This window comes from Neofelis nebulosa, chromosome 1 (assembly GCF_028018385.1).
Source record: "Neofelis nebulosa isolate mNeoNeb1 chromosome 1, mNeoNeb1.pri, whole genome shotgun sequence".
In the NCBI taxonomy this organism is placed as follows: Eukaryota; Metazoa; Chordata; class Mammalia; order Carnivora; family Felidae; genus Neofelis; species Neofelis nebulosa.
The window spans coordinates 15,711,642-15,737,647 of NC_080782.1; the positions used below are offsets into that span (position 1 = coordinate 15,711,642).

Below are 26,006 nucleotides of genomic sequence, written 5' to 3' on the forward strand. Positions count from 1 at the left end.
GTCACTCTGGATTATAGATTATAGAGGGAAGATGTTAAGTGTCTTATATTTTAGGAAAAATCATTTTTACTGTATATAATGATCAAAAAATAGAGAAACCGAGTCCCAGAGGATAAATTGCCCAAAGTTATAGAGCTAGTAAATAATCAGGATACAACCCCAATACATTCCCAAACCACAACATCACACTGCCTTTTTACCAATTCACCTCCAATCACACTGATGTTCTCAAGTGCACATAGTATATGGTTATCTTAGTACTGTTATTCTTCAGTCCAACAAGTTTGTTGGTCTAAAGACCCTTCTGGTATACACTTAGATGTGGTGTGCAGACCCCCTGCATGGAATAAGTAGCTGCCCTACTTGCACATTATCGCCTGGCCCTGTGTTGCATCCTTCTGGAGCAGCATATCATCAATGACTCGTTGCTTCAAGGTTCTAAAGGTGGAGCCACTTCCATTGAATGTAGACATAGTGAAAGGCAGGTTTAGTTCCAGAGCTTTACTATTGGGCCAACTGCGAGGCATTAAATTTGCACGGAAGTTCAATTTACACGCTGCTCAACCTGCTTCCTTCCACTGACCCACAGACGCTGATCCCAACTGCGCACTGCAGTAAACAATCTGCCCTCTAAACTCCAGGTCAGAGCTTTCTTCCAGAGAATCTAACCTGCAAGTACACCTACGAGTTAATTACTAATTAATTAATTTTAGTTAATTCACTAAAAAGTAAGTGACTCATTAGACAATTACACTTAGGGATTCGTTTATCTTCTTGTTTTTTTAATTCTGGAAATTGAAATGCTATTACCTAGGAGTATGTTTAAGATAGCCATGATAAAATACCCTACAGTTATATTTTCTTGATTTTATATTGCCAAATTAATGCAGTAGAAAGATAACACATTTTTCAAATATTCAGTGTAATAAAACACATGAATTATATGGTTTTATAATCATATGCACATATGATCATTTATGTGCACACATATACATAACTGAAGGTTTTTAAAGAGCACATATAATCCAATGACAAATTACAAAAGATTTTCTTACCCAGTGGAAAAGAAAAAAAAAATTATCGATTGTCTATTTTGAAGTAAGTTGAGAATGAGAAAGAAAAAATGCAGAAATTGCATCATGTGTATTGTGTAATTACAACAGTCACAAGCCCTCGCCCAGAGACCTGAGCTTTGAAGCAGCGCGCCTCTCAGCTGTAGGACGTTGCATCATGATTAATATAAACTTGCCTACATGTGCAGCTCCCTAGTCTAAGGAAAAGGTATGAACTAAGTGTTCACAGGCACAAACATGTTTGAGAATCCCACTGCTGGCCTCCAAAGAAGAGATGGAAGGCACTGGTCCCTGATTTCAATAAACATGGTTAATAACGTGTACAATGATATAACATGCAATGGTAGTTGCGGACCCCCTTTTATGGCTCTGGCCTAGTGTACACGTTAGATTCTTAATCTGGAAGCATACTCTCTTTCAGAATAATTATTGGAAATGCAGTCAGAAACACGACCGGAAACAAAGAGAAATCCAGAACATGTTTCTAGTACACCTTAAGTTCTTAAATAGAAAGCTCTCAGACACAGAGACGTAAAACTATTCTTTCTTTTTTTTCCAGCTGTAGGTTTGACTTTTGAAAAGAAAAGAGGATTCAGGAAGCAAAGAGCTTCCTACCTAGAAAGATTTAGCAGAGCAGAATAATGAGCTCTTCAAATGGGATATTGTGTACCTAACTGGAACTGCAAAAAATGTACTTGGCTGAAGGCTCACTGAACTTGAACAAGAAAACTTTGAACTAAAATGAAAGAGGTAAGAAGGTATGTATGCACACACACACACACACACACACAAATGTATTTTTATACAGATAATAAAATTTGTTTCATTGAAACTGCAAAATTAGGTTTCAAGAGCAACAACAAATCCCAAACTTGACGTATAATTAAAAAAATAAACCAAGCAATATAGAAAATCTTCATTTCCAAGTGGATAAAAATATATGAGCTTAATAAAGATCAACCATAGCAGGATGGAACATGAAAAGTACTGATTATCAATGCTAAATAAAGGACAGTCTCTAACAATGTGTACCCAAGGTTGGTCCTTAATTCTGATTCTCAATAGTTTGAATGAAGACACAAGCTCATAGGACTCTTGGAAGCCAAGAACATATATTTGATTAGGATTCAAGAAGATACTGGACAGCTAGCACAAAGAACTTCAACTAAAACAATGTGAATAAAGATGCATATTAGATGAGTAAAAATATCATATGAGAGATCTTGAGTAACAGCGATTATTTTGTAATATGTATCTCTGAATGCAGGAATAGGCCATAGGAAGTTCAGATAAACTAAACAGTACTGGAATCATTCAGTAAAATATGGAATATCTATGAATCTCTTTAGTGAGAAGACTGCACTGAAATACTGTGCATACTTTTGGGTTTACCACCTTAAAAGTTCTATTTTAACCCAAAGGGGGTGTATTGAGAGGACTTTGGGATGGTAAAAATTTTAGAAAAATCTGTCATATAAAGAGTCCTTGAAGCAACAGTGTGAAAATTCTACATGTTGCATATGGATTTAGGTGGTGACCAAAGGGTCTCAGAAAATGGCCAGAAAAATAGGGAGATTCTCTTAGTTATTAATGTCTTTTGGAATATATTCCTGATATTCCCAGCAAGTGTATCTACAGTGTAATTTGGAAATAGCCTTGAATGTGTTTTCAACACAGATGTCAAAGCATTCTTTATATATTATATACAAATATATATGTGTATATATATATATATATATATATTCTATTTCTTTATTCTATAAATAATATATAATACTATAAACAATATGAAACTATATATAACTATATATAATATATAATAAATATATAATAAAACTATAAATAATACATATTATATATATACATACACATATATATATATATATATATATATATATATATATATTCTATTTCTTTTTTGTAAACAGCTATGGTCCATAGGAGAGGATGTAAGGAGACTGGTATACAGATATGCAATATCTGACTTCATGTAGACACTTTAAGAAAACATTGTGATGACTGGAAAAGCAATCATAGTAAGAAAAAAAATCACTTTGGAGCTACAAGAACTACAGGGATTTCATAACTGGCTGATAATTCACAATAAAATATTCACAATAAAATGTTTTGTGTATTATAGGTACACTTGCAACCTCTAAGCTTCTACAGGGACAGAAGGCTACAGAGTAGGATAGTATAATGCAAGTTGCATACTGCTTCTGGAATTCAGACATAATTTTCTTGAGCAAGATTCTAATCTCTGTGCTACTAATATAAACTGTAATACAATTTAAGTTAAAATAAGGGATGCTTTTTAAATACTCCCTGGGGCAAAAACAGATCTTATATTAAAGTCCAAAATTGCCTTATATCTTGGTATTAAAACTATGTGTTCTTCAAAATTTAAATTATTAGACATCCATACACTCCCCACCATTTCATAGGATTCTTCGTTTGATAATACAGGTATAAAGATAGGCTTTCTCTCAAGCACAGCCAGCAGACTATTAAAATAATATTTTTAAATCCATCAGAACAGCAGATGTATTTAAGATCCCCAGATGTGGATCTCTAATTGAACTAAACTAAAAAAAAAATTTTTTTAATGTCTGAAGAGAAAGCTAGGAACTAGAAACTTAATTTCACCAGACAGATAAATATGCATGACTTCATATTGTTTCCTTTTTTTTTTTTTTCTGGTCTTCCAGCAGCAATAAGATACACTCATAATTTAACTATTATCAGAGACCATGCATGAAACAATGCTCTTTTGCTTGCCTGTACAGCTCCTCTCACATAATAGGTACTTGATAAATAATGATTTGAACTACACTCAGCAGGAACTTGTCTTTTGTTACAGTTTCCTTATTATGTTGACATGTATTGAGACATTAAAAGGAAAATGAACTTACATATCCTCTAACACTTCAACAGCATTACCTCCTCAAGCTCTCTACTAAATGTTTATTGCTTCTCTCCTGCTTCCTGACTTCCCCTTCTTTTACCCTAGAATCGCCCTAATATCAATTTTCAGCCTCCTGATTCTGCCTGTTCATTTAAGTTTGTAAACATCCTCCTGGCCTCCCTTGCTTTTTCTGCCAAACCACGAATGTATGATCCAATATGTCATTATGTTCTTATTTGCACCCTGGAATGTCAACCCTTTGACCATCTGCCACACTCCTTCTTGATCATCTTTAAATCCCAGATAAAGACAAGCATCCATTGTCTAAGGCTTCCGCTTTCAGAGTCGTTAAAAAAGATATATGTTGGTAAAATAGTTATAATTATCTTAATTGGCTCCACCAAGTACATAGAGAAACATAGACTATGCTCTTAAAGGAGCCTAGCCATCAATTTGTCAAAATCTATTCTTTATCAGATGCCAGGCGATAGCTATTCTGAGCTGCTTTGCCATTTTCCTTTGAGCCTTAATCTTCCATTCACAGCAGGAAAATATCTTTCCCAAAAAGAAGCTACTATCTATTATCAACATTTTAAAACCACATTTGAAACTGTTCAGTTCCTCTTTACCATCAACTTGTCCATCTCTCTATACAAGACTATGTATTAGAGACTTAAAAAATATAAATACATATGGAGAAAAAATATGAACTTTGAAGAGTATCAGCAAATCTGCTCATGAATAACACATATGAATATGCATAAGAGTGTTAATAAGAGTGGAGAAGGTGATAAAAAACAGAAACTTTTAAAATAGAAATCCAGCCCCAAATTCAAAATAATCCATAACCATACCACAATAATATAATAATTGTAGAAGGAGAGATAAGGGTTGTTTACAGAAAAAAAAAGACAAGTGTATGAACTACAAGAGAAGCCCTCTACTCATTATTTATCACATACCTTTAACAAATACTATTATTTTTAGTGGGAATGGATGAATCAAAGTAGAAGATACTACATTTGGAGTCACTAAATTTGTAAACACAGAAGGAAATTGTGAGGATAAATTCTTAGCTTGAAAAAGTGAGCACATAACCCTATTTATGAAGTTGTTTTAATGTTTCCCCTGCCTGAGAGCAGAGGGTAGAGGAGGTGACTCCTGGGGCATTATGTCCTTCTGAGCCAGGAAGGAATTAAAGCAGAGAATAACCTACAGTTTCACAAAAGGAAAACAAAAAGCAAAGTGGTGTGGAATGGTAAATATTAGGTAGATTTTACTTTGTCTACTTTTATACTTGTGCTTAGAGAACAGTAGGACAGAACTGTCCTTTGCTGTCACTCCTTTGTGAATGGGAGTGAAAAAAGGTGAGAGGAGGTAGGGTCTGCCAAATACATTAGGAAAATATATATAAAAGTAAAAAAAAATCAACAGAGATTAAAATCACTAAGAAGAGAACAAAAGAATATTTTCCTATCTAGAGCAAAATGGCCATTAAAACAAATCACTGCATTTGAAGTCACGCTTTCCGATTTTAGGCTCAAGATGGCATATGAACCCTCTGCCTTCTTCCTAGTCAAGCTTTGGGTCTCTATTTTCCCTTAGAGGACATTATGATGCTAGCAGGTGTGACCACCTACATTCGAGTAAGGAGGACTGAGATCTGACTGGGAGGGAAGGGGGATCCCTACTAGAACCCAAACAGCGTGTCTCAGCCTCACCAGAGACTGCAGGTAAGTGACTCAGCAGGGCCCAGCCGCTACCACATCCACTAGAGGATGTTGGAGGCATCGTCTGCAACCATATTCTCAGTTAGGACTGCGGGGTGTTGTTTTATTTAGGAATTGGGAGAAACGGCTAAATGGTCTCTCGAAGCCCTGTGGTTAAAAACAGAATTTTCAATGGTTAGACTCTGCAGAGAAATTAAGCACATTACAACACCAGCTGCGAGTTCTCATTTGAAGGACAAAAATAAACTCTGGGAATATTGACTACGAGCAACCTGATGGTGCGAAAGAAGTACAAACTATACATCAAGGCTCTTCATGGATTCCGATGTGTTTCAAACCAATAGACTGTGAAATCCGAAAGAAAAGGCCCTAAATGACACCTCTTTAAGAGGTTTTAAACATAGTCAAATTTGATGGGCACCTGGGTGGCTCAGTGGGTTGTGTACAACTCTTGATTTTGGCTCAGGTCATAATCTCATGGCTCGTGAGTTCAAGCTCTGTGTGGGGCTCTGCACTGACAGCACAGGGCCCGTGTAGGATTCTTTCACTTCCTCTCTCACTGACCCTCCCTCTCTCTCAAAATAGATAAATAAATAAATAAGTAAATTAATTAATTAAAAAAAAAACTAAAAAAAAAAAAATAGTCAAATTTGAAAATGGTCCTTATCTTAAACTCAGTATAAAATCAGATAGCCTTTCACCAAACCCAAATAATCACAAGGAAAACAGTACTTTCCAGCAGTGCCTTTTAAGTATTTTGCTAAAACTCGTAAGACAAGTTACAAATGATATGACTTTCATGTTCAGAAGTATGAATTAATACTACCAAGAAACAAGTAAAGGTAATAAAAACAAGGAAAAAACAAAATCTTCAAAAGGTTGCAACAAAGAGAATAGGATAGTCTACAGAATCTTTTGTTTAATGGCATTAAAATGGTAATTTTGGGGGCAGGTCATTTATGTAAAAAAGTGGTATGGACTCATTCATTTTTAAAGAATGGGAGTGTCTACCAAAGAGGAAAACGCATATCTAAAGAAGAAAACTGAGAGACAAATATGAGTAGATAGCAAATTATCAACAAAATCATGATAAGGATTTTCAAATTTGAAAGCCTTATTATATGTGATTCGGAACCCTGCAAACAGAGATACACGTATACACATAGTTATAAATTATCTCTTCCATGTGTAAAATCTGTAAGATTTACAAATGCACTTGACAATTAGAATTAAGCCTAGGAATTAGGCTGGCAAATCTCCTTGCATCAAATAAAACCTAGTCCCTCAAGAAAGCAGCATAAAGACTATGAAGCGGAACAGTCTTACCTGGTAGACTAATGATAATTTATATTGGGGGATTAGATTACACTTTTATATTACAAAATGAATAAATACAACAATCGTGTGCACAGAACCCTTGTATAAGCTTATACTCACGGACTTGGTTACATGACCAGAGTTCATTAGCTATAGATATTTGGTTAAGAAGCTGGAATTAAACAATGTGAGTTTTTGAGCCTAAAGTGAAGTTACCTATTACAATTTCAAGAGAAGGTGATTATAGGAAAAACTACATTTTAATCAGGAAGAATTTCATGTTTTTTTGTTCTTGTTTTAGAGTAATGTAAGTTGAAATGCTTGTGACTTAAAAATTATCTTCTGAACTCTGGTTTTTAATTTTAAATAAAATTGTATTATTAGTGCCATGTTAGTTAATGATAAATAAGGTCATTTATCAAACAAACCTATTTACAATATATATTTCTCTATATATGTTGTAAAAAGAAAAAAAAATAGAAACTCTTCACTTGGTTACTTTCCAAATCAGAGTCTTCAGTATTTTAATAGGTAAGGGTCACAATTTTCCAGATAAATATTGAAGATTTTGGTTAAGTACCAAATTTTCTATTCACCACAATTTTGTACTAGGACAAATAAAGGATTAATGGCAGAATCTTTTTTTTTTAAGCATGGGACATAGCACAGTACTTAATACTTCGTGTGTTCTGAATAGTGAATAAAATGTCTGTGTCTCTGCCTTACCACATGTCCCTGGCTAGATTCTTCTAAATGATGCTGCATTCTGTCACCTTTCTGCTGTCTTGATTTCCAGTCTAATTGAAAAGTATTCTCAGATTCATTCTACCTGGTGGATAGGATTCTATCGTTTAAAGTCAAATCACGCTTCAGTACAAACTTTAGTGATCTAAGTGTCACTGCCTTCAGTTAAAAGTTACATTTCATAACATCTTCTTTTCTCCAACTAGACGGCAAGTCCCCTGAAAGCAGGAGCTTTGTGTTTTAATTCTCAACATTCTGGACAGCTTAGATCACTGCCTTATACAACACAGACAATGCATGCCCCCTTACAGATTAGTGGTAGGAGAAAAACAATGTTAATTTAAGAGCTGACTACAGATTTCTTTTAGAGAAAAAAATTCTTTGTAAGATGAGAGAGGAAGAATGGTGATGAATAGTTATACAGTGTGAGTCTCCTGTAGAATGCTGGATAGCCAGTGTAAATGTCAAGCCATGAAAAAAAGCTGTGTGTGTGTGTGTGTGTGTGTGTGTTTTCCAGGTGCTTTTCTTCAGTTTTTAATTAGATACAATGAATGAGTATATTCTTACTGAAAATACTCAAAGTCCATTTCATAAACAGTTCTTAAGCATATTTACTTTGGGGTGTCTGGATGGCTCTGTCCCTTAAGCGTCCAACTTGATTTGGTCTCAGGTCATGACTTCGTGGTTCCTGAATTCGAGCCCTGCGTTGGACTCTGCACTGACAGTGTGGAGCCTGCTTAGAATTCTCTCTCCTTCTCTCTCTGTGCTTCCCCCACACTCTCAATATCTCTCTCTCTCTCTCTCTCTCTCTCGAACACAAATACATTAACAATAAAAAAAAAGAAACATATTTTCTCGTTTGCAAGAGACAAAGAGAGATAGAGAGGGAGAGAAAGAGCGAGAAAGAGAGAGAGTTGGGGGGCAAAGGGAAAGGATAGAGAGAGTCTTCAGAAAGCTCCACATTCAGCATGGAGCACAATGTGACAATGTGGGGTTCAATCTCACAATCATGAGATCATGACCTGAGCTGAAATCAATAGTCAGAGGCTTAACTGACTGAGCCATCCAGGCACCCCAAGAAAGATTCTTATTTTCTACAGTATAATTATTACTCATGAATGTGATTAAACACTACACTTAGATCGTTATTTTTCTTTGATGTTTAATTATATATTGTTCATTTCTGTCTTTACCTTTTCAGACATTTCAGACATTTATTCTTATTTTCATTTGACTGCTATAGCTCCAAATATTTTATCAATGGAACATTATTAAATTGATAGATTTTTTAAATGTTTATTTATTTTTGAGACAGAGAGAGACAGAGAATGAGTGGGGAGGGGCAGAGAGAGAGGGAGACACAGAATCTGAAGCAGGCTCCAGGCTCTGAGCCATCAGCACAGAGCCCGACGCGGGGCTTGAACTCACGGACCACGAGATCATGACCTGAGCCAAAGTCGGACGCTCAACCGACTGAGCCACCCAGGCGCCCCTATGATTAATAGATTTTATATTTAATATTATAGTAATTATATTAAATACTGAGGCATTCAGTAGTTTAAAATACATTTCCCTGATTGTCACATGAGTACTATGCTAACAGGAAGAGGATTATCTTATTGTAGTTCTTTTTTTCAAGTGTCACTAAAACAAGATCCATCGACTATTAGCTCGTTATTTCGCAAATAAGTACTTCAGCACCATTTAGTATTATCTTTATAATTTAATTTCATTGGAAACTGGTAAAATTATTTCCTTGTCTGTCGAGTTAGGGAATTTCTCTGGGATAGTTACATATTCTTCCCACCTAAAACTCAAATATTTCTTTACTCAGAGTAATTTATTTGGATTCTTTATATTATTTTTCCATCTATGTATTTACTTTTTAGTTACCTTCAGTGTGCCCCTTAAAACATGTAGCCCTTCGTATGTGATTTCAAATTCTTTATATTTTCATCTCCCTTAAAAATTACAAAATAGTAATGATTGTGTCCATATCTCCATTTTACAAAGGAGGAAACAGACACACCGAGAACAAGGATTTGGTGGTGGTCTCACACATAATTAGCAGAGAAACCGGGTTTCAAATAGAGGCAACCTATTTCCAGAGTCAAACTCTAAAACTTTCTTCTTTGTTTTTCCCTCTTATTTTTTTTAACAGATATTTACTTAAAGTTTCCTCTGTGTCAGTTACCGTGGTAGGAGTGAGGAATACAGCAGTTAAATAAGTCAGACAAAATTCCTTGTATGCCTGGATTTTATAGTCTAAATGGGGAGAGAGCCCACCCTGTGACAAGTGTTGTGATGAGGGAAGTACCAGTTATCATATAACCATTTGTCATTAAAAACAAAATGGATTTTTTTCTAATGACTGTTGGGTATTGGGTGTTGGGTAGCCAAAGTCCTGGCTAATTTTCTCTTAAGGTCATTAAATTTTTCCAGTTATGTCTTGAGTATGGATGGAGTCAGGGTTACCAAGACTTTTGGAAAAGAGGGAAGTGACTGAAGCTTGATAGATGATAGAAATCAGGAGAGACAGCAAAATTCCATAAGACTCAAAAGAGCAGGAGGCATCCAAGGACACTGACGTCACCTCTCAACTCCCTTGTGAGAATGAGAGGAAAGCAGTGTCCTCTTGGGCAGTGTTCCTTCTTTTTCCATCTTTCTGATTACTGATTCTGTTTTAAGCAGTGGCTATTCGAGTTTTATCACCTTACCAGAAATTTTAAATTGGCAATGTTTTCATGTGTCCACTCAAAAAGTCTTTGTCAGATATTTAAGTATGGTTTTCTCTTTCTCACATTAGGTGCATCCCAATATATGCTAACTGCCTCTCTTTCATCCTGCTTGACCCTTGCAATGTCCTGTGATCTTCTGCTGAGGGAAGTCCCTTGAGCTCCAATTCCGTTATTTCTCCAACACAGTAAGAAGTGGTAAGTAGATCTGGGCCAGTATTTATATATTTTCTTGTGAATCTCAATGCCTCTCTGCTTTGGAAGTGACTTTCAGGATCCATCCACAGACCAAGTTTATTTAGCTCTACATTGTTATCCTAGCAAATATTTGGAAGAATGAGCCTGAAATCTATTTTTAGTCTGCAATTTCTTTTGTCTATTATTCCTTTCAAATATCTGCTAAGCTGGGCTCCTTTTTCACCATACTCTGTTCACCCTTACTTTTGGTACTATCTTTGAGTACATTGTAATTTGGAAGAAGGGCTATAGCAGGAATGGGAGAGTAACGGAAAACAAAACTCAGAAAAACACAAAAAAGTCAGTGGAAGTGATACCTGGCACAGAATGACAATGTTACCCAGGTCAACTTACATATATATACATATATATATATATATATATATATACACACACACACACACACACACACACACACACACTCACACACACACACATATGTGTGTGTGTGTGTATATATATATATATGTGTATATATATATATATAATTTATAATTTATCTATTTTTATTCATGTGTTTGAGATGTTCTAGAGAATCTAGATAACCAGCCGTTCCCTTTCTATGTACTTTTTGTATTACCCTTTCCACAATGGTTAAAAATGCTACCTTTGCCTTCTGTCAAGGTCATATGCTTATACATAGATTTAGATATCTAATTTTATTCACTCCCCTGAATTTGTTCTCCTCCTCTCTTTATTTCTCTACTAGTACCATATTCAAAGAGTATTTCATTGTTTTATGCTAGTCTTAGCCTATCAATAACTAATATTGTGGTTGGACCAGCCTTTGTGATTCTTATTATGATTACAAGACACTCTTCCGCAATAAGCATTAGGAAAATTTGAAAAACAAAAAAAACAAAAAGCCAAAAATGCTTATTACTTACACATCCTGGAAATTATGTGGCATGCCTGGGGTCACACAGAGAGGTGGAGGGTAGAGAGAAAGAGAATGTGGAGGGGCCTTAAAGTTCTATTGGTATTGGGGTCAAGGGTGGGTCCTAAGGTCTGGGAGACTCACTCTTTATTGATGAATTTAAAACATAAGAGTGGGAATTTAAAGCATCGTAAGAGAGGCAGAGAGAAAAAGGCCCAAATCAACAGTTATCAAAATCAATCAAGGTCTCTAAAACAAAGAGTCTCCCGGGACAGGGGGAGGCAGCCTGGATCTTGATCTAGTCCTGTGGCTGGCATGGTGTTTGTTCCAGATAGCCCTCTTCAAAGTGGGGGCCATGGCAATCAAAGCTTAAGTCAGGCACTTGCAAAAAAAAAAAAAAAAGAAAAAGAAAAAAAAAAAGAAAAGAGAAAAACCAACTGTCTGGGTTTATACTCACTGTATTTATCTTTATAATGTCTAGATATCTGTTAGGATATGTCCTCTCTTCTTCTGTTTCTGCTAATTACATACCTCCATCATCTTTTTCAATACATTTTCGCTTTTCTTAATCCTTTACTATTTATTTGCATTTTATTAACAGATGACTAATTGAGTTTATCATTAAAATTAGATTTAATTTATAGATTAATATGAAAATTTAAGTGCTCTGATTAAGTAATTTGGTAAATATATTATTTTGGGGTGTGTTTTTATATTTTCAGTAACATTGCTCTTTATATAGAATAAACTTGAAAATTATGTATTGGATTTTTTTTCCTCTAATGATTTTAGAAGGGTTTGTGCTAATTTGCTCGATTTATTTTTGCCATTTTAAATTGTACCTGATTTACTATTTATTCATATATATTTTTTTAATTAATTAATTTATTTGAGAGAGGCAGAGACACTGTAAGAAGGGAAGGGGCAGAGAGAGGGAGAGAAAGAATCTTGGAGTAGGCTGAGTACTTCCAGCATAGAGCTCTACGCAGGGCTCAAACGCATGAAACCTGGAGATCATGGCCTGACCCGACACCAAGTGTCAATGCTTACCTGACTGAGTCACCCAGGTGCCCTTGTAGTTTTGGGGTTTTTTTAATATAGGAAATCGATCCATTTGGGGCATTTGCTAGTATTCAAAAATGTTGGCAAAACATCCCATTACTATGCAAGGTGTTTTTGTAGACTTTCTTACATTTTCCTATAGACAATTCCATCATCTGTTAACAAGGGTAATCTTGTGTTTTGTTTCTATTTATCATGGTTACGTTTTTCTCTTTGAAGTGAGAATATTTTTATTTTTACAATGTGGATTAGTTGTAGTGACTGTAGGTGTCCTGAGACCAGAAGAGTTGCTTAGATGAACCTATCAGAAACCTACCAGAATGTGCTCTTTCGTAAACATGTGAGCTGAATAAATGTCTTATTTTAGACCCCATGGATCATGGGTTTTCTTTTTTTCAGCAATAGTTGTTTCTTTTGAAGCATTGGGTAAATATTTCCAACTTTTTATATAAAATTTCCTATCTCATTTTGAATTTGGTACACCTCGTCTAAGCAGCATATTTATATACAGCTTTGATGAAAAATGATATTTAATCCGATTATGACTACAATATATTTGAACTTATTTCTACTTTCTTCTTTCATTTTCTATGCTTTCACTTTCCATCTTTTATTCTCCTTTCTGGCCTTGTGCTCCATTGATAAAATAAGCTTTTTTATTTAACTTTCTGAAAATCCTTCCTTGCTTTGGAAATCACAGACTTTTATTCTGCTAATTTAGCATTTACTCTTCAAGCTTTAACATATGAAATAAAACATGAATTATAAGATTTTTTTCTTCTCTATTATATTCTGCAGAGATCCTGAAGGCAAAGATTAATACGATATTTGTCAAAATGTCAGTAGCGAACAGTAAAAACTTATTTTTTATACATTGGAAAAAATTCTTAACTAAGGGCTCTTCCTTGATTTTAGATAGCTTACCATTTTTAACTAAATCTAGGAAAGGTTATTGATAATAGCAAATTATTTTCCTTCAGCATTTTGAGCACGTGGTTTTTGTCAACCTCTTTCAGCTTTAAAAAAATATTAGGGGCACTTGGGTGGCTCAGTCGGCTAAGCTTCTGACTTTGACTCAAGTCATGATCTCATGGTTCATGAGTTTGAGCCCTGCATCAGGCTCTGTGCTGACAGCTCAGAGCCTGGAGCCTGCTTCCGATTCTGTGTCGCACTCTCTCTTCGCCCCTGCCCCGTTCACACTGGTCTCTCTCTTTCAAAAATAAATAAACATTAAAGAAAATTAAAAAAAAAATTAACACAGGAATCTACTTTAAATCTAATTCTCATTGTTTTTAATTATTCTGCATTTTGTCTTTGATACTGTAAAGATTTTTCTCTTTATCTTTGAGGTTTAACAGGGTTTTTTTAAATTTTTTTTTTAATTTATTTTTGAGAAAGAGAGACAGAGAGTCTCTCTGTGGGAGGGGAGGGGCAGAGAGAGGGAGACACAGAATCAGAAGCAGGCTTTGAGCTGTCAGCACAGAGCCCAAAGTGGAGCTCAAACTCGTGTACCTCAACATCGTGACCTGAGCCAAAGTAGGACACTTAACTGACTGAACCACCAACGCACCCCTGAGATTTACCAGTTTTAAACTGTCATATCCAAGCGAAGATTTGATTTTGTGCTTGGCTTTGCTGTTTATGTTCATTGTAAGGACACATCTATTTTCAATATGAGAAACTGTCAAGTAATTTTACCTATCTATATTGTTGATTGCTATAATTTCTTCTTAATTCTTCTAGGCACGTTATACTCCATATCTGCTAAGTGTTCTTATGAATTTTTAAAGTTTTGATCTACCTGAGTTTTTTGCTTGAATTAATGAATTTTACATTTGACTTGTTAAACTTTCTTTGTGTCCTGTCTAGAGATAATGCTGCCTAGTAATTAGTGTTGTTCTCTCTTTATATCTGTGTCTATGTGTACGTGTATACATATATGTATATTATATATGTTTATATACAGGTATATGTCTTTGTAATTACAGTATAAACTTAAGAATATAAACATATATATGTAGTTTTATACATACCTAAATATCTATAAATTTCTATATGTAGTTCTGTATACTTTTCTATATATTCAATAACTATAGTTTTATATATTTATATATAATTACATGTATAAAACTGAATTACTGTATGTTTCTTATATGGTTCTATATACTTTTTTATATATGCAAAAACTATAGTTTTATTTTGATAAGGATTTAATTAATTCATTGATTTCATAGGGATTTTTAAATTGTTTTCATACAGACTTGTTTTCTTTCATTGTGTCATTTGACTTAATTGCTTCTTGGTCTTTTTGTAAACATGTTATTTTTTTTTTTTAATTTTGAGAATCCTAAATATACTTTTATTAAAATATTTTCTGATCACTTATGTGTTTTGTATTATTCAGAGTAAATTCACTTTCTGACTTATTTTTTTATTTCATTGTCTACCTTTTAATGTGTTGATCTGCGGGCTTAGATTAAACAATAATATATACACTTCTCTCTTATTTTGGAAATCTCTTTTTCTCTCTATTCAGTCTTTACCATTTAGCAGTTTGGGAGATGCTACTAAACCAAAGGCTTCCTGATCACCTATCCTGGCTCGGAGGCTAGGTCTGCCTTCCACCGTTCCCTGAAGGTGTACTTTTGTGTAAGCCGTGAGTGCCTGTGCACGCGCACGTGCGTGCTCACACACACACACACACACACACACACACATTTTCATTGTCTTTGTTTCTTTTAGATATATTTTGTATGTTCTGGGGGCATATAAATGCTAAGCTACCAGGATTCAGCAGGCTTAGATTGTTAATATTTATATTTACTCCTTTTATTTTTGTGCTGGTTGTTGTCCAGAGAATTATTTATGCACTTGTGAACATATATATGTATGAGTGCGTTCATTTTGGTATGGCTATTCTGTTTTTAATTTCATCTTTACATATTATTATCCATAACCGTCTTGTGTTTATAGAAAAGGCCATCTTTACATATGGTATCACTAACTCTCCCAAAGTTCCAGAGTGGGTATTTTAAAGCATAATTTATGGATGTAAAAGCTGAGGCTCGGAAAGTTTAGGTGGCTTATCTAGCATAATCAAATCGGCTTGCCATAAATTCATGCTTTCCGCTATGCACCTGATTTTTTTTTCTAAAAACTGCTGTTTTACCTATCCAAAAGAAAGTTTCCTGTGTTATTTATAATTTTATCAATTCCCAACATTAAAAAAATAATCTTACAAATATATTAAAACATCTTTATCCCTACACAACTGTCCATAGGCCTCACATGTTTGACAAAGCATTCGTATGTATGTTTAAAACAAACGTTAAAAAGCTTACATTTAAAAATGTTTGTATATATGTTTAAAAATGTTAAAAACATTACATTTAAAACAAATGTAAAAATATGTACATCAGCACCATAAATCCTTTCAAGAGTGTATATATTTGAGGGAAATGAGTTCCTACCACTGGTGAGTCAAATGATTGAATTAAGCCCTTTTGAATGTAGCCATTCATTAAATTCACAAATTCCAGATATAATATTTTTGTATGCGGATTTTTAATCACAGAGTGGGTCTCAACAATATTAAAATTCTCCTGTTTTTAAAAATATTTTTGGACTTATACTTACATGGGTTAAATAACTTGAATGCCCATCTTTAAATCCAAGTCAAATTTTCATTATATCATCAAATGAAAATTACTTAAAAATGTAAAATAAAATCCTTATTGGAATGTAAAAACAAACAACTGAAATATATAGATAGATATAGATATAGATATCTAGATATGATTTTAATCTACTAAGGCAGAAAGTTGAATGCTCTCCAAATTTTGCAAGTATTTGAAATATGGGAAATAGTAATAGAGTTTTTTACATATTTAACATACTTACATTAAATATATTTGGGATTGTAGAATGGAATATTCAAATGCGAATAAATGTACAATAATCAACTAATACAATATGTCAGATACAAATATGCACAAATATTTATTCTCGTACATAGAGCTGACTATAGGGTAGTTAAAATGAGAGACAATCAAGCTTTGTATTTTCATATGAATCTTGCTATGGCCACATGTACAATTTGGTCTTCTTGTTATGATAATATAAAGAAGGAATTAGGAATGATGGAAATAATGTTTTAGTGAGTTGACATTAAGTAACAGCATTTTTTTTTTTTTTGGTGTTTGAAAATCCTTTTCCCTGAAGTGTATAGAGAGGAAATTAAATGTTTACTCTTAAGTGGATGCACTGTTGTTTCTTTGAAAGGATTCTGAGGCAAGTGTTAAATTCCAAAAGTAGCATATTCAGATAGACATGATCAAAAATAGTTTGGGGTAAGAAGAAAGTTGATACAAATCAGAACACTGCACATAGAGAATGACTTAGTGTTTCCTTTACATACAGAAGATTGATTTTTACAGGACCTGGAGAAATCTACCAAACAGGGAATCTAAATCATGGTGAATCTTCTCTAGGTACTAGATTATGGTGTTCTTTCTTTCCCCACACAATACAGAAGTTTAAGCAGAAGTAATTCAAAATTTAGAAAATATTCTGCAATTATGCATATTTTCTACCCATAGTTTGAAAAATATTCATAATAACAAGAGGAAATATAATTTGTACACCACATTATGATAGCCTTGCTAATGCAAGATGAATTCAAACATTGCATTTCCTTTACTAACTGTCCCTAGGACATATTTTTCATTTTTCCTAATTTAAAATTTTTCTACCTCCTAGCAATTGCAAGCAGCTCTCATAAACATGTTTGTCAGCTAAGATTTCTCTTAAAATTTGCCCAAGAGCATATTACATGTACATTTCTTGTTTAAAGGAATGCTTCTGAATAAACTCAATGAAAGTTATTTGTACATATGGCTCAATTTTAAATACAAGCTATTCACAGATCATAACACATTAACATCAAACTGACTTTGAATGCGGATTTGCAAGCTGTTCATGGGTATGTAAAAATAAAACAAAACTGCTCAGGCCTATTCCATATTAAGTCAAAGCAGATCTCACATAGATTAAAAAGTATATGTAATTCGTGTTCACCTTCATTATCCTTCAGAGTGAAGTTTGGGTTTATAGACAGGCGTTCATCAAGAAAGAAGTTAAACCTTGGTCCATTTGCAAAATCATCTTTATCAGTAGCACTGATGGTATGAATAACCTAAAGAGAGAAAGCAAATACTAAATAGTAAACTTAATTTTGCTTATTCCCTTGATTTTAATTATAACATATTTAATTGTCATCACAAAAGGATTTTAAAAAGCCCCCTTGATCCACCTTGCCCGCTTTCAAATTTAACTAATAAACGTACCAGCTAATTGGCTCTGTCTTATATGAGATTTTAGGAAACACATTACAGTACAGTACAATTTATAATCATTCACACTTTATTTTCTAGCATAGCACAGACATTTATTTATTATTATTTTTTTTCTTTATCACCTACAGTACCTTGGGCCAATTAGTCACAAGATTTTGTATGGATACCTGTTTGGGGAAACATGAGTATCATGTGTACAAATATAAATATCCTAGTTTCACGTACAACAGATTTGTGGTGTTCCCGGTTCTCAGTACATGCAAACACAGTGGAGTCATACTGTTTTTATTGTTTCGGGGAACTTTTGAGAGCATGATCTAGCCCCTCTATTTTACAGATAAGGTTCGGAGACCCTAAAGGATTGTGATGGGACTCCTAACTGTTAAAATAGTAGCAAAGGCAAAACCAGACCACTCAGAGTTTTATGGAATACTTCTCATATACGATGGTTGGGAGAAAGCAGTCTAAAATTTGGAGCCTGTGCATTATATAGCAGACAATGTTTGAATACATAAATAAAACATTCCAGGTGACCGAAGAACAGAACACAAATTCCAATACCTGTAGACGTTACACTCTTAAGGAGAAAATGGCCAAACCAATAAGCAGGACAATATTCTCCTCTTTTAAAACGTTGTATCCTAATACTTAGGTATCTTTCATCTATCCCTTCCTTAGATAAATTAAGAACAAAGAGAGCAACAAGAAGCTTGTGAAAAGAGTGTGTCCTATATGGGAAATATAGTGTGTTCATTTCAAAAATTGTTACGATTTCTAAAAACATCTTACTCAGTTTCATCCCATTTCCATCTTTTCTGAGTGAAAGAATACACCAGTATGTGCAACAGTTAAAACGTAAATTCCTGTCCAAGTATTGAGCCCATTAGTTGGTCTGGCAGATGAGGACGAATATAAAAGTACTAAAAAGGAATCATCAGTGGCAGTGAGACCAGAAAAGCATGTGTCCACACACATTTCATTGCCAAAAGTGCTTCAGGCAATAGAAGTGATCCATTTCGTCCATATATGCATGCGGCTCTCACCCTGGCATCCTTGTTCAAGATGTACTTTCTCAGAAAGAAATCCTAGGTAAAGCCTCCTCCTTCCAGCCCACATATTCCAAGAAGTCTCTATCATTCATCACTTCTTTCCTTCCCTTCACTCTATTACTTAATGAACTGAAAAATCTACGTATCTCTTTGATGTTTGCCTTCTTTCCATCTAAAGTACAGCTACTCTCTGGATAGATCGTTCTTCCCTTGCTATTGGCTTTTGACTTGATAGGAGAATAAATTGATGGATAATCAGAAACAATCTGACAACTTTTCCCAAGTGCATGAAAAGCTCCATGGAGGTCAGAGAATGTGTAGTATAATGTGAAGAACAGACCTACATTCTGTACATGTCAGGTACTTAATATAAAACTGAAATAAAACTACCAAATTTTCAAGATTGTTTTCAGGGTAACATAATGTAAATGTACATTTTTTTCTCTTTTGGAAAAGAAATGTCCTATCTCCCCCTACACTTTGTTCATTGTCATTCTCTAATTCTGAGTCCTATTATGCTGATGATACCTCAAAACCTACGGACACATATTCAAGTGCATTTCTTATCCTAGAATGTGATTCTGGAAGAGAGTGACAGAGAACACTCAATTTAAACCAACTAAATTATTTTATGTTTCCCCTTATTACTTGTTTGGGACAATTTTTTTTTTCTCATTTGGAATTAATTTATACATTATTTTAAATTTCCTTAATGTGTTTATACTTAAGTTTATTCTATTTGTTGAGCACTGATATAATCTATATTTTATCTTTAGTGTCTTACTGTTATCTTTAGCAAAATGTACTTTCCATTTTTATACCAGTAATTTCAAATCTGCATTTGCCAGGAAGCTCAGTGTAGCAAATTTATCTTCCTCAAAGATTTCTCGATCTCATGTCCGTAGCAAATGATGAGCTGATTACCACATTTTGTTTAAGAGGGAACCATGCATCTTGAATTCCTACAGAATTGTTGCTGACGCATCTACACTTAAATATTTTTCCAAACTTCTGAAAAATGCCTCCAAAACCATAGAATGTTGCTCTACTTTCGTCTAGAACTCTGAGATATTCTGTTGATGCAAGAAGGTATATTCAATTTTTCTGTTTACTGATTACCTTTTTTTCTTTCAGTAGTAAATAGATTTCCATTTATTGTTTCCTTGGACTTTTATTGGTAAACCCAGCTCAGAAGGTAACATGTTTGGGGCTCCTGGGTGGCTCAGTCTGTTAAGCGTCTGACTTTTGATTTCAGCTCGGGTCATGATCTCAGGGTTAGTGAGACTGAGTCCAGACTCAGGCTCTGCACTGACAGTGCGGAGCCTGCTGGGGATTCTCTCTCTCTCTCTCTCTCTCTCTCTCTCTCTCTCTCTCTCCTTCCCTCTCTCTCTCTTCCTCTGTTCTTCCCCTGCTTGTGTTCATGCTCCCTCTCTCTCTCAAAATATAAATAAACTTAAAAAAAAAGAAGCCAACATGTTTGTGATTTTTAAAAGATTTAAGTGTCTAGATATCTAGATAAGTGCCATGTATCTGTCATTAATATTTTCTATTCTTTTGTCAGTAATGATTTATCTACACTCTGCTACCTGTGACGTTTGCTCAATTTGTTGGTGATGTACAATCCATTAACAATTTGCTTTCTCTCACTCCTTTTAACTGAAATTACATGGTTCCTATCATATGCATATTATGTGATTAGTGCATAAATTCTTTGATTATTTTGAAAGATCTGAGAGAAGCAGTTACAGATTTATTCTACTAAAGGGAGGGGGAGTCCAAGTTGATAGTTGGTGTTTACTAAATAAATATATTCCTCTGTTTAAATGTGTTTTCCATAGTCTATTACTTCTTGAGTACTTTATTAGGGGGAAAAATCAAACGAGTCAGTGTCACGGATTTATACAAATAATGTAGTCTTCTGTTAGGTAAATGAGGTAATCCTAACTAAACGTTTAAAGTAAAAGAATGTTCTGTGGAACACACTGTATCTTCTTTAAAGTAATCAATGAATTTGCTTTATAATATAATGTCACATGGGAGCATATATTTATTTAATAACAATACCAACCTTTGTTAGTTCAACGAGGTTGATCTTTGTCAAATCTAAGTGTAAGATGTCTGCTGATCTAGGTACATTTTTCATACAAAGTTATATTGTTAATAATTGACAGGTTGGAGGGAGGCTGGTATCAGACAATACATTTTTTTAACAGATGTTATATTTCCTAAGTTTGCTGCTAATGAAATACACATACAAACACGGGAAAATTTGGTATAAATAAGCTAGAAATCGTCCTCATCATTTACGTTTCGGTTTTTATGTGTAGGCCCATCTCATTTATTTTGAATTCACTTTACTTTGGGAACTGAATTCAAATTTCATGCATGCATGATTTTCTTCGTAGTATTTTTTTTCATGCAAGGTGCTTAAAAGATTTTTTTTCAGAACAGGGAACTATATTAACTCAGAGAAATATATTGCTGTATTTCAGGTGTATTGATACCTGAATCAACCTGAACTCTGCTGTTATATGTGGTTTAAACCTCTGCTTCACAAAAGATTAATCTCTTTGCCATGGCCACATGCTGTTTTATGTAGATGCACAGCATCCATAATAAAAATGTCTGTAATTCTAAAAGCGATTGTTATAGAAAGAGGAGCCTTGTACAGCTGGGCAATACAAATGTGCTTTGGAAAACTTATTTCACAAATTATTATTTAAATAGAGTTCCCGATTCCTACTCTGCATCAAAACACAGTTTCTCTAGAAAGTCTATAAACATAAGGTTAAATGAACCAAAGACTGCAAGATTAAACAATAGGAAGATTCAGACCATTTCCCTTGTAATAGGTTAATCATACAAATTGACCATACAGTTTGGCAATGTTGTTTTTTTTTTTTTTTAATAAGGGTACAATAAACAATATTTTCTTTTTTTAGTTTTTTAATGTTTATTTATCTTAGACAGAGAGAGACAAAGTGTGAGCGGGGAAGGAATAGAGAGAGAAAAAGACACAGAATCTGAAGCAGGCTCCAGGCTCTGAGCTGTCAGCATAGAACATGACACAGGGTTCGAACTCACGGACTGCAAGATCGTGACCTGAGCCGACGTCAGGCACTCAACTGACTGAGCCACCCAGGTGCCCCAAAAATATTGTCAAGTGACTTTATTCCCTTAGTAAAATATTTTAATTCATTTTTGTGAAACAAATGTTTGGAGAAAGAAATGCTCAAGCAATATAAAGAACCCAGCTATTTTAAAGTGACTTCTAAAATTATGTAATATTAAAGACAACAATGATGCTAGATCTGAAAATAGTCTTTAAAGGATAATAAATAGAATCACTTAATGAAATCACATTAGAACTTAGGGGTGCTAAGTCTAGTGATTGATTGTTCTCTGAAAATAGTAATAGTTGTATGAAGAAAAGGAAAATACTATATATAGGGTTTAGACACCCAGAAAAAAGACACATTTTGTTGTAAATTTAGCCTTTTCTAAAAAATGCAACAAATAGCTTTTCATGCCAGGAGAATAAGGTAATCCACATTTAAAGGAATCTGAGAGTCATCTAGTCATAAAATCTTAGGGTTCTGACATTGTGACACTTTTCTTCATTTTAGAGATGAAGAAAGCATTTATCAATGGCACCCAAATCATTTCTTAGAAAAGCCATAGAGCTTCGGTAGTCAGTGTCGAGGGTAAAACAGAGGAGCCAGACTAGCAAAATGGCACTGACAGGAGAGCATGAACTGGAGAAAACGCCTGAATAAGCTTTCACTTCAACAAAAGGTGGGACATATGGGAAGTCAATGGAAAAAGTCAAGGTCACTGGCCAATATGAAGAGAGTTCAATCCAGGAAACTGATACTAGTGTTTCAGTTTTGGGAGTGAATGTTCACATTCTCAGGAGCTCAATCAGCTCATCCAAGAGCAAGGACTCAGTGCTATTTGCCCACGTTTTTCAGTGCTTTCACCTGCAAAGGTGACTATGGACTACCAGGTATGAGTTTCTCCTACTACAACATCTCACTGTATCCTATAAATTTTGAAATTGCCTTGAAGGAAAAAAAAAAAAGAAAGAAATATATTACCTAAGAGAAAAAAAAATCTAAAAATGGCTCATGCCATCATTACTTTATATTTGGACTTTTAAATGTTTATGTCACAATTCAAATGATCCAATTTTGAATTCTCTGAATAACCTACAAACCAAAGAAACAAAGATTCAAGGAAGGAAATAACCTAAGTTTACTCAAGGTTGTTATTTATCGATTAGGCAATAGATACCTAAAATGGTAACATTTATTTCTGGGCATTTTATTTTTTAACGACATATTAAATGGCATAGTGTTTAAATTTTATGTTCTAATTGTTGGTAACATAAAGAAAAACAAGAAATACATTTATATTGACCTCATATTTAGGAAAAGTATTAATTTTATCTACAAACTGTACTAATGCATAGTAGTATCATTGTTATTATTTTTATTATTAATTGGATGTTGCACTTTATCAAAAGATTCAATTTCCAGTAATGAAATGAATTTTAATATTTTTCCTTTTCATTTGAAAACATTATTTTTTCTGGATTCTCTGAAAACATTTCTTTTATGATATTTCTATGTTTAAGAGAGAGAATATCTGTAATTCAAAATATATCCTTGTCAGATTTTAATATTAAAATTATGCAGAAATTAGATTCCCCCTTTTGGTCTTTTTTAATACAATGTTTTTTCACTATCATTCCAATTATATGTTTTTAATTTTTATTTCTTAAGTGTTTCTTAGCTTATTCAGAGATGCCCTTATTTCAAATGGATTATTTCACTAGGGAAACTTTTGAATTTGCATCTTAGGATCTAGCTTTGTTTTTTTTTGTCATGCAGAAAATAATGAGGCCAATCCTTGGCAAATTATTACAACTTGCTTTGTGGCCCTGCATACAATAAATTTTTGGTCAATGTTTTCTGTAACTTTCAAAAGAATGCATGATCTGAAGTTGTTCAGTGCATTATTCTATATTTGTCATTTAATTATGTTATTAATTATGGTCTTCAATCTTCAGCATCCTTACCAAAATCTTATATAATTACTCTATCAGTTTCTCATAAAAGCATAGTAAAGTCTCAATACAATAATGGGCTAATCTAGTTTTAAATATTTCTATCATTTTTTTCTTTGTTCATTTTGAGGCAACATTGATAAGTGTATATAAATTTAAAATTGTTATTTCTGCCTGGTGCATAAATTGTTTTCATCCCAATGAATGTACCTCTTTATATCTACCAATGTTGTTTGATGAAATGTGTGTGTGTGTGTGTGTGTGTGTGTGTGTGTGTGTGTGAGTGTGTGTGTAGTTGCATGAATATGTCTACAGCAAGTATGCATATTCAAGTACTTATTCGTTATGTTTTTCTATATGTTTTCTATCAAATTATTTTCCTCTATCACATTGATTTTACACCTTCTTAAACAATATTTAAATGATTTTTTCTTATCTATTTTGACAATATGCATCTTTTGAGTATTTATGTGATTTTATTTCAACATAAATACTAATGTATACTTTCAATTTACATCATTTTAATTTTCTTTCTATTTTATCCATTATTCTATATTTTTTCTCTTATTTCTTGATTTTTTAAAATTGCAAGACCTCTACCTAGCTACTAGAATTTTGTGCACTACAACTTGTATCTTATTTTGCCTGTTTTGTGTTAAGAGACCATCTATGTATCAGCAGCAAATATGAGAACTTGTCATTCCAATTTTGAGCTTTACAAACTTCACAGGAATTTCTGGATTATGTTGGAATTACTATTGGTTACAAACATCACATTTTATTAGGATTATATTTTAGTTTTAAAATAGTCTTTCTAGGGGCACCTGTGCGGCTCAGTCAGTTCAGCATCTGACTCTTGGTTTTAGCTCAGGTAATGACGTCACACTTTGTGAGTTTGGTCCACTAGGACAGAGGATGCTGCTGCTTGGGATTCTCTGTCTCCCTCTGTCTCTACCCCTTGCTGTCACCCACTCTCAACTGTGTACTTCTCTCTCTCAAAAATAAATAAACATGAAAAAAATAAATAGACTTCTAGAATCCTTGAAAATAGCTCCTATATGAAAATTTTATTTTCCCTATATTTTTGTACTGTAAAATATAATCCAGCAGGATAAAATCACCTGCAACAATTTGGCAAGTATACGAACTATTTGAAAGTGAACAAATATTTTCATGAACACAGTTAAGATCAAGAAATAGAAATGTAAACATTGCTGTCTTTAGTATTAAGTATCTTTATTACAATTGCCATTAGCTTGTTGGTTACATGTTCTTTTAACTATTTTTATTAGTTAATCTAGAGGTTAGAGCATGCACTGTGGACATACAAAATCTGTTATAAAATCGTAGTTTATCAATTTCTCAAATTTTAAGGATCCCAAATTTAAGGAGTTTAGAATATTTTAACTTTATGTGTCTTTCTCACTTATGATCCCTTGTTGCCATGTGTATGATGCATATTTTAAACTCCAGAAAATGTTCTTTTGATTTCTATTCATTCATTGATAACTGAGTTTTTATGAATATATTTACTGATTGATTTTGTCTTGGAGGTTCCTTGTGACTTAAACTTACCAGTATAGTTATTTTCCTGTTTTTAGCCAATATAATTCTGAGACTGTGTCTCACAGGATGGGATTTTCACATTTTGTTGTCCTAACTATGAGTTTTTCCTGTCTTTATTTCTGAGGGATATTTTTGGTAGAAAAAAGAATTCATGCCTGTCAGTTATTATTTTGCCACTGTTGGGAATTATCTTTCCATTGTTTTCTGGGTTTTATCTTTCTTGTGGAAAAATTAGCTTTTGGTATTATTCTTTTAAAGTTATCTTTTAGGGGTGCCTGGGTGGCTCAGT

General features: G+C 33.8%; 1 protein-coding gene across 7 annotated transcripts in view; it reads right to left on the reverse strand.

The window, feature by feature from the left end:
* The window catches only part of CDH18 (cadherin 18), a 1,008,661-nt gene that overhangs the window by 11,041 nt on the left and 971,614 nt on the right, over nucleotides 1–26,006 (reverse strand). For all 7 annotated transcript variants that reach the window (XR_009257849.1, XM_058716179.1, XM_058716186.1 and 4 more), the window contains one exon: nucleotides 17,757–17,874. Coding sequence is in view for 6 of the 7 variants with exons in the window: in XM_058716179.1 (XP_058572162.1) it covers nucleotides 17,757–17,874 (118 nt within the window). In the remaining variant the exon portion in view is untranslated. The remainder of the gene's footprint in view (nucleotides 1–17,756; nucleotides 17,875–26,006) is intronic.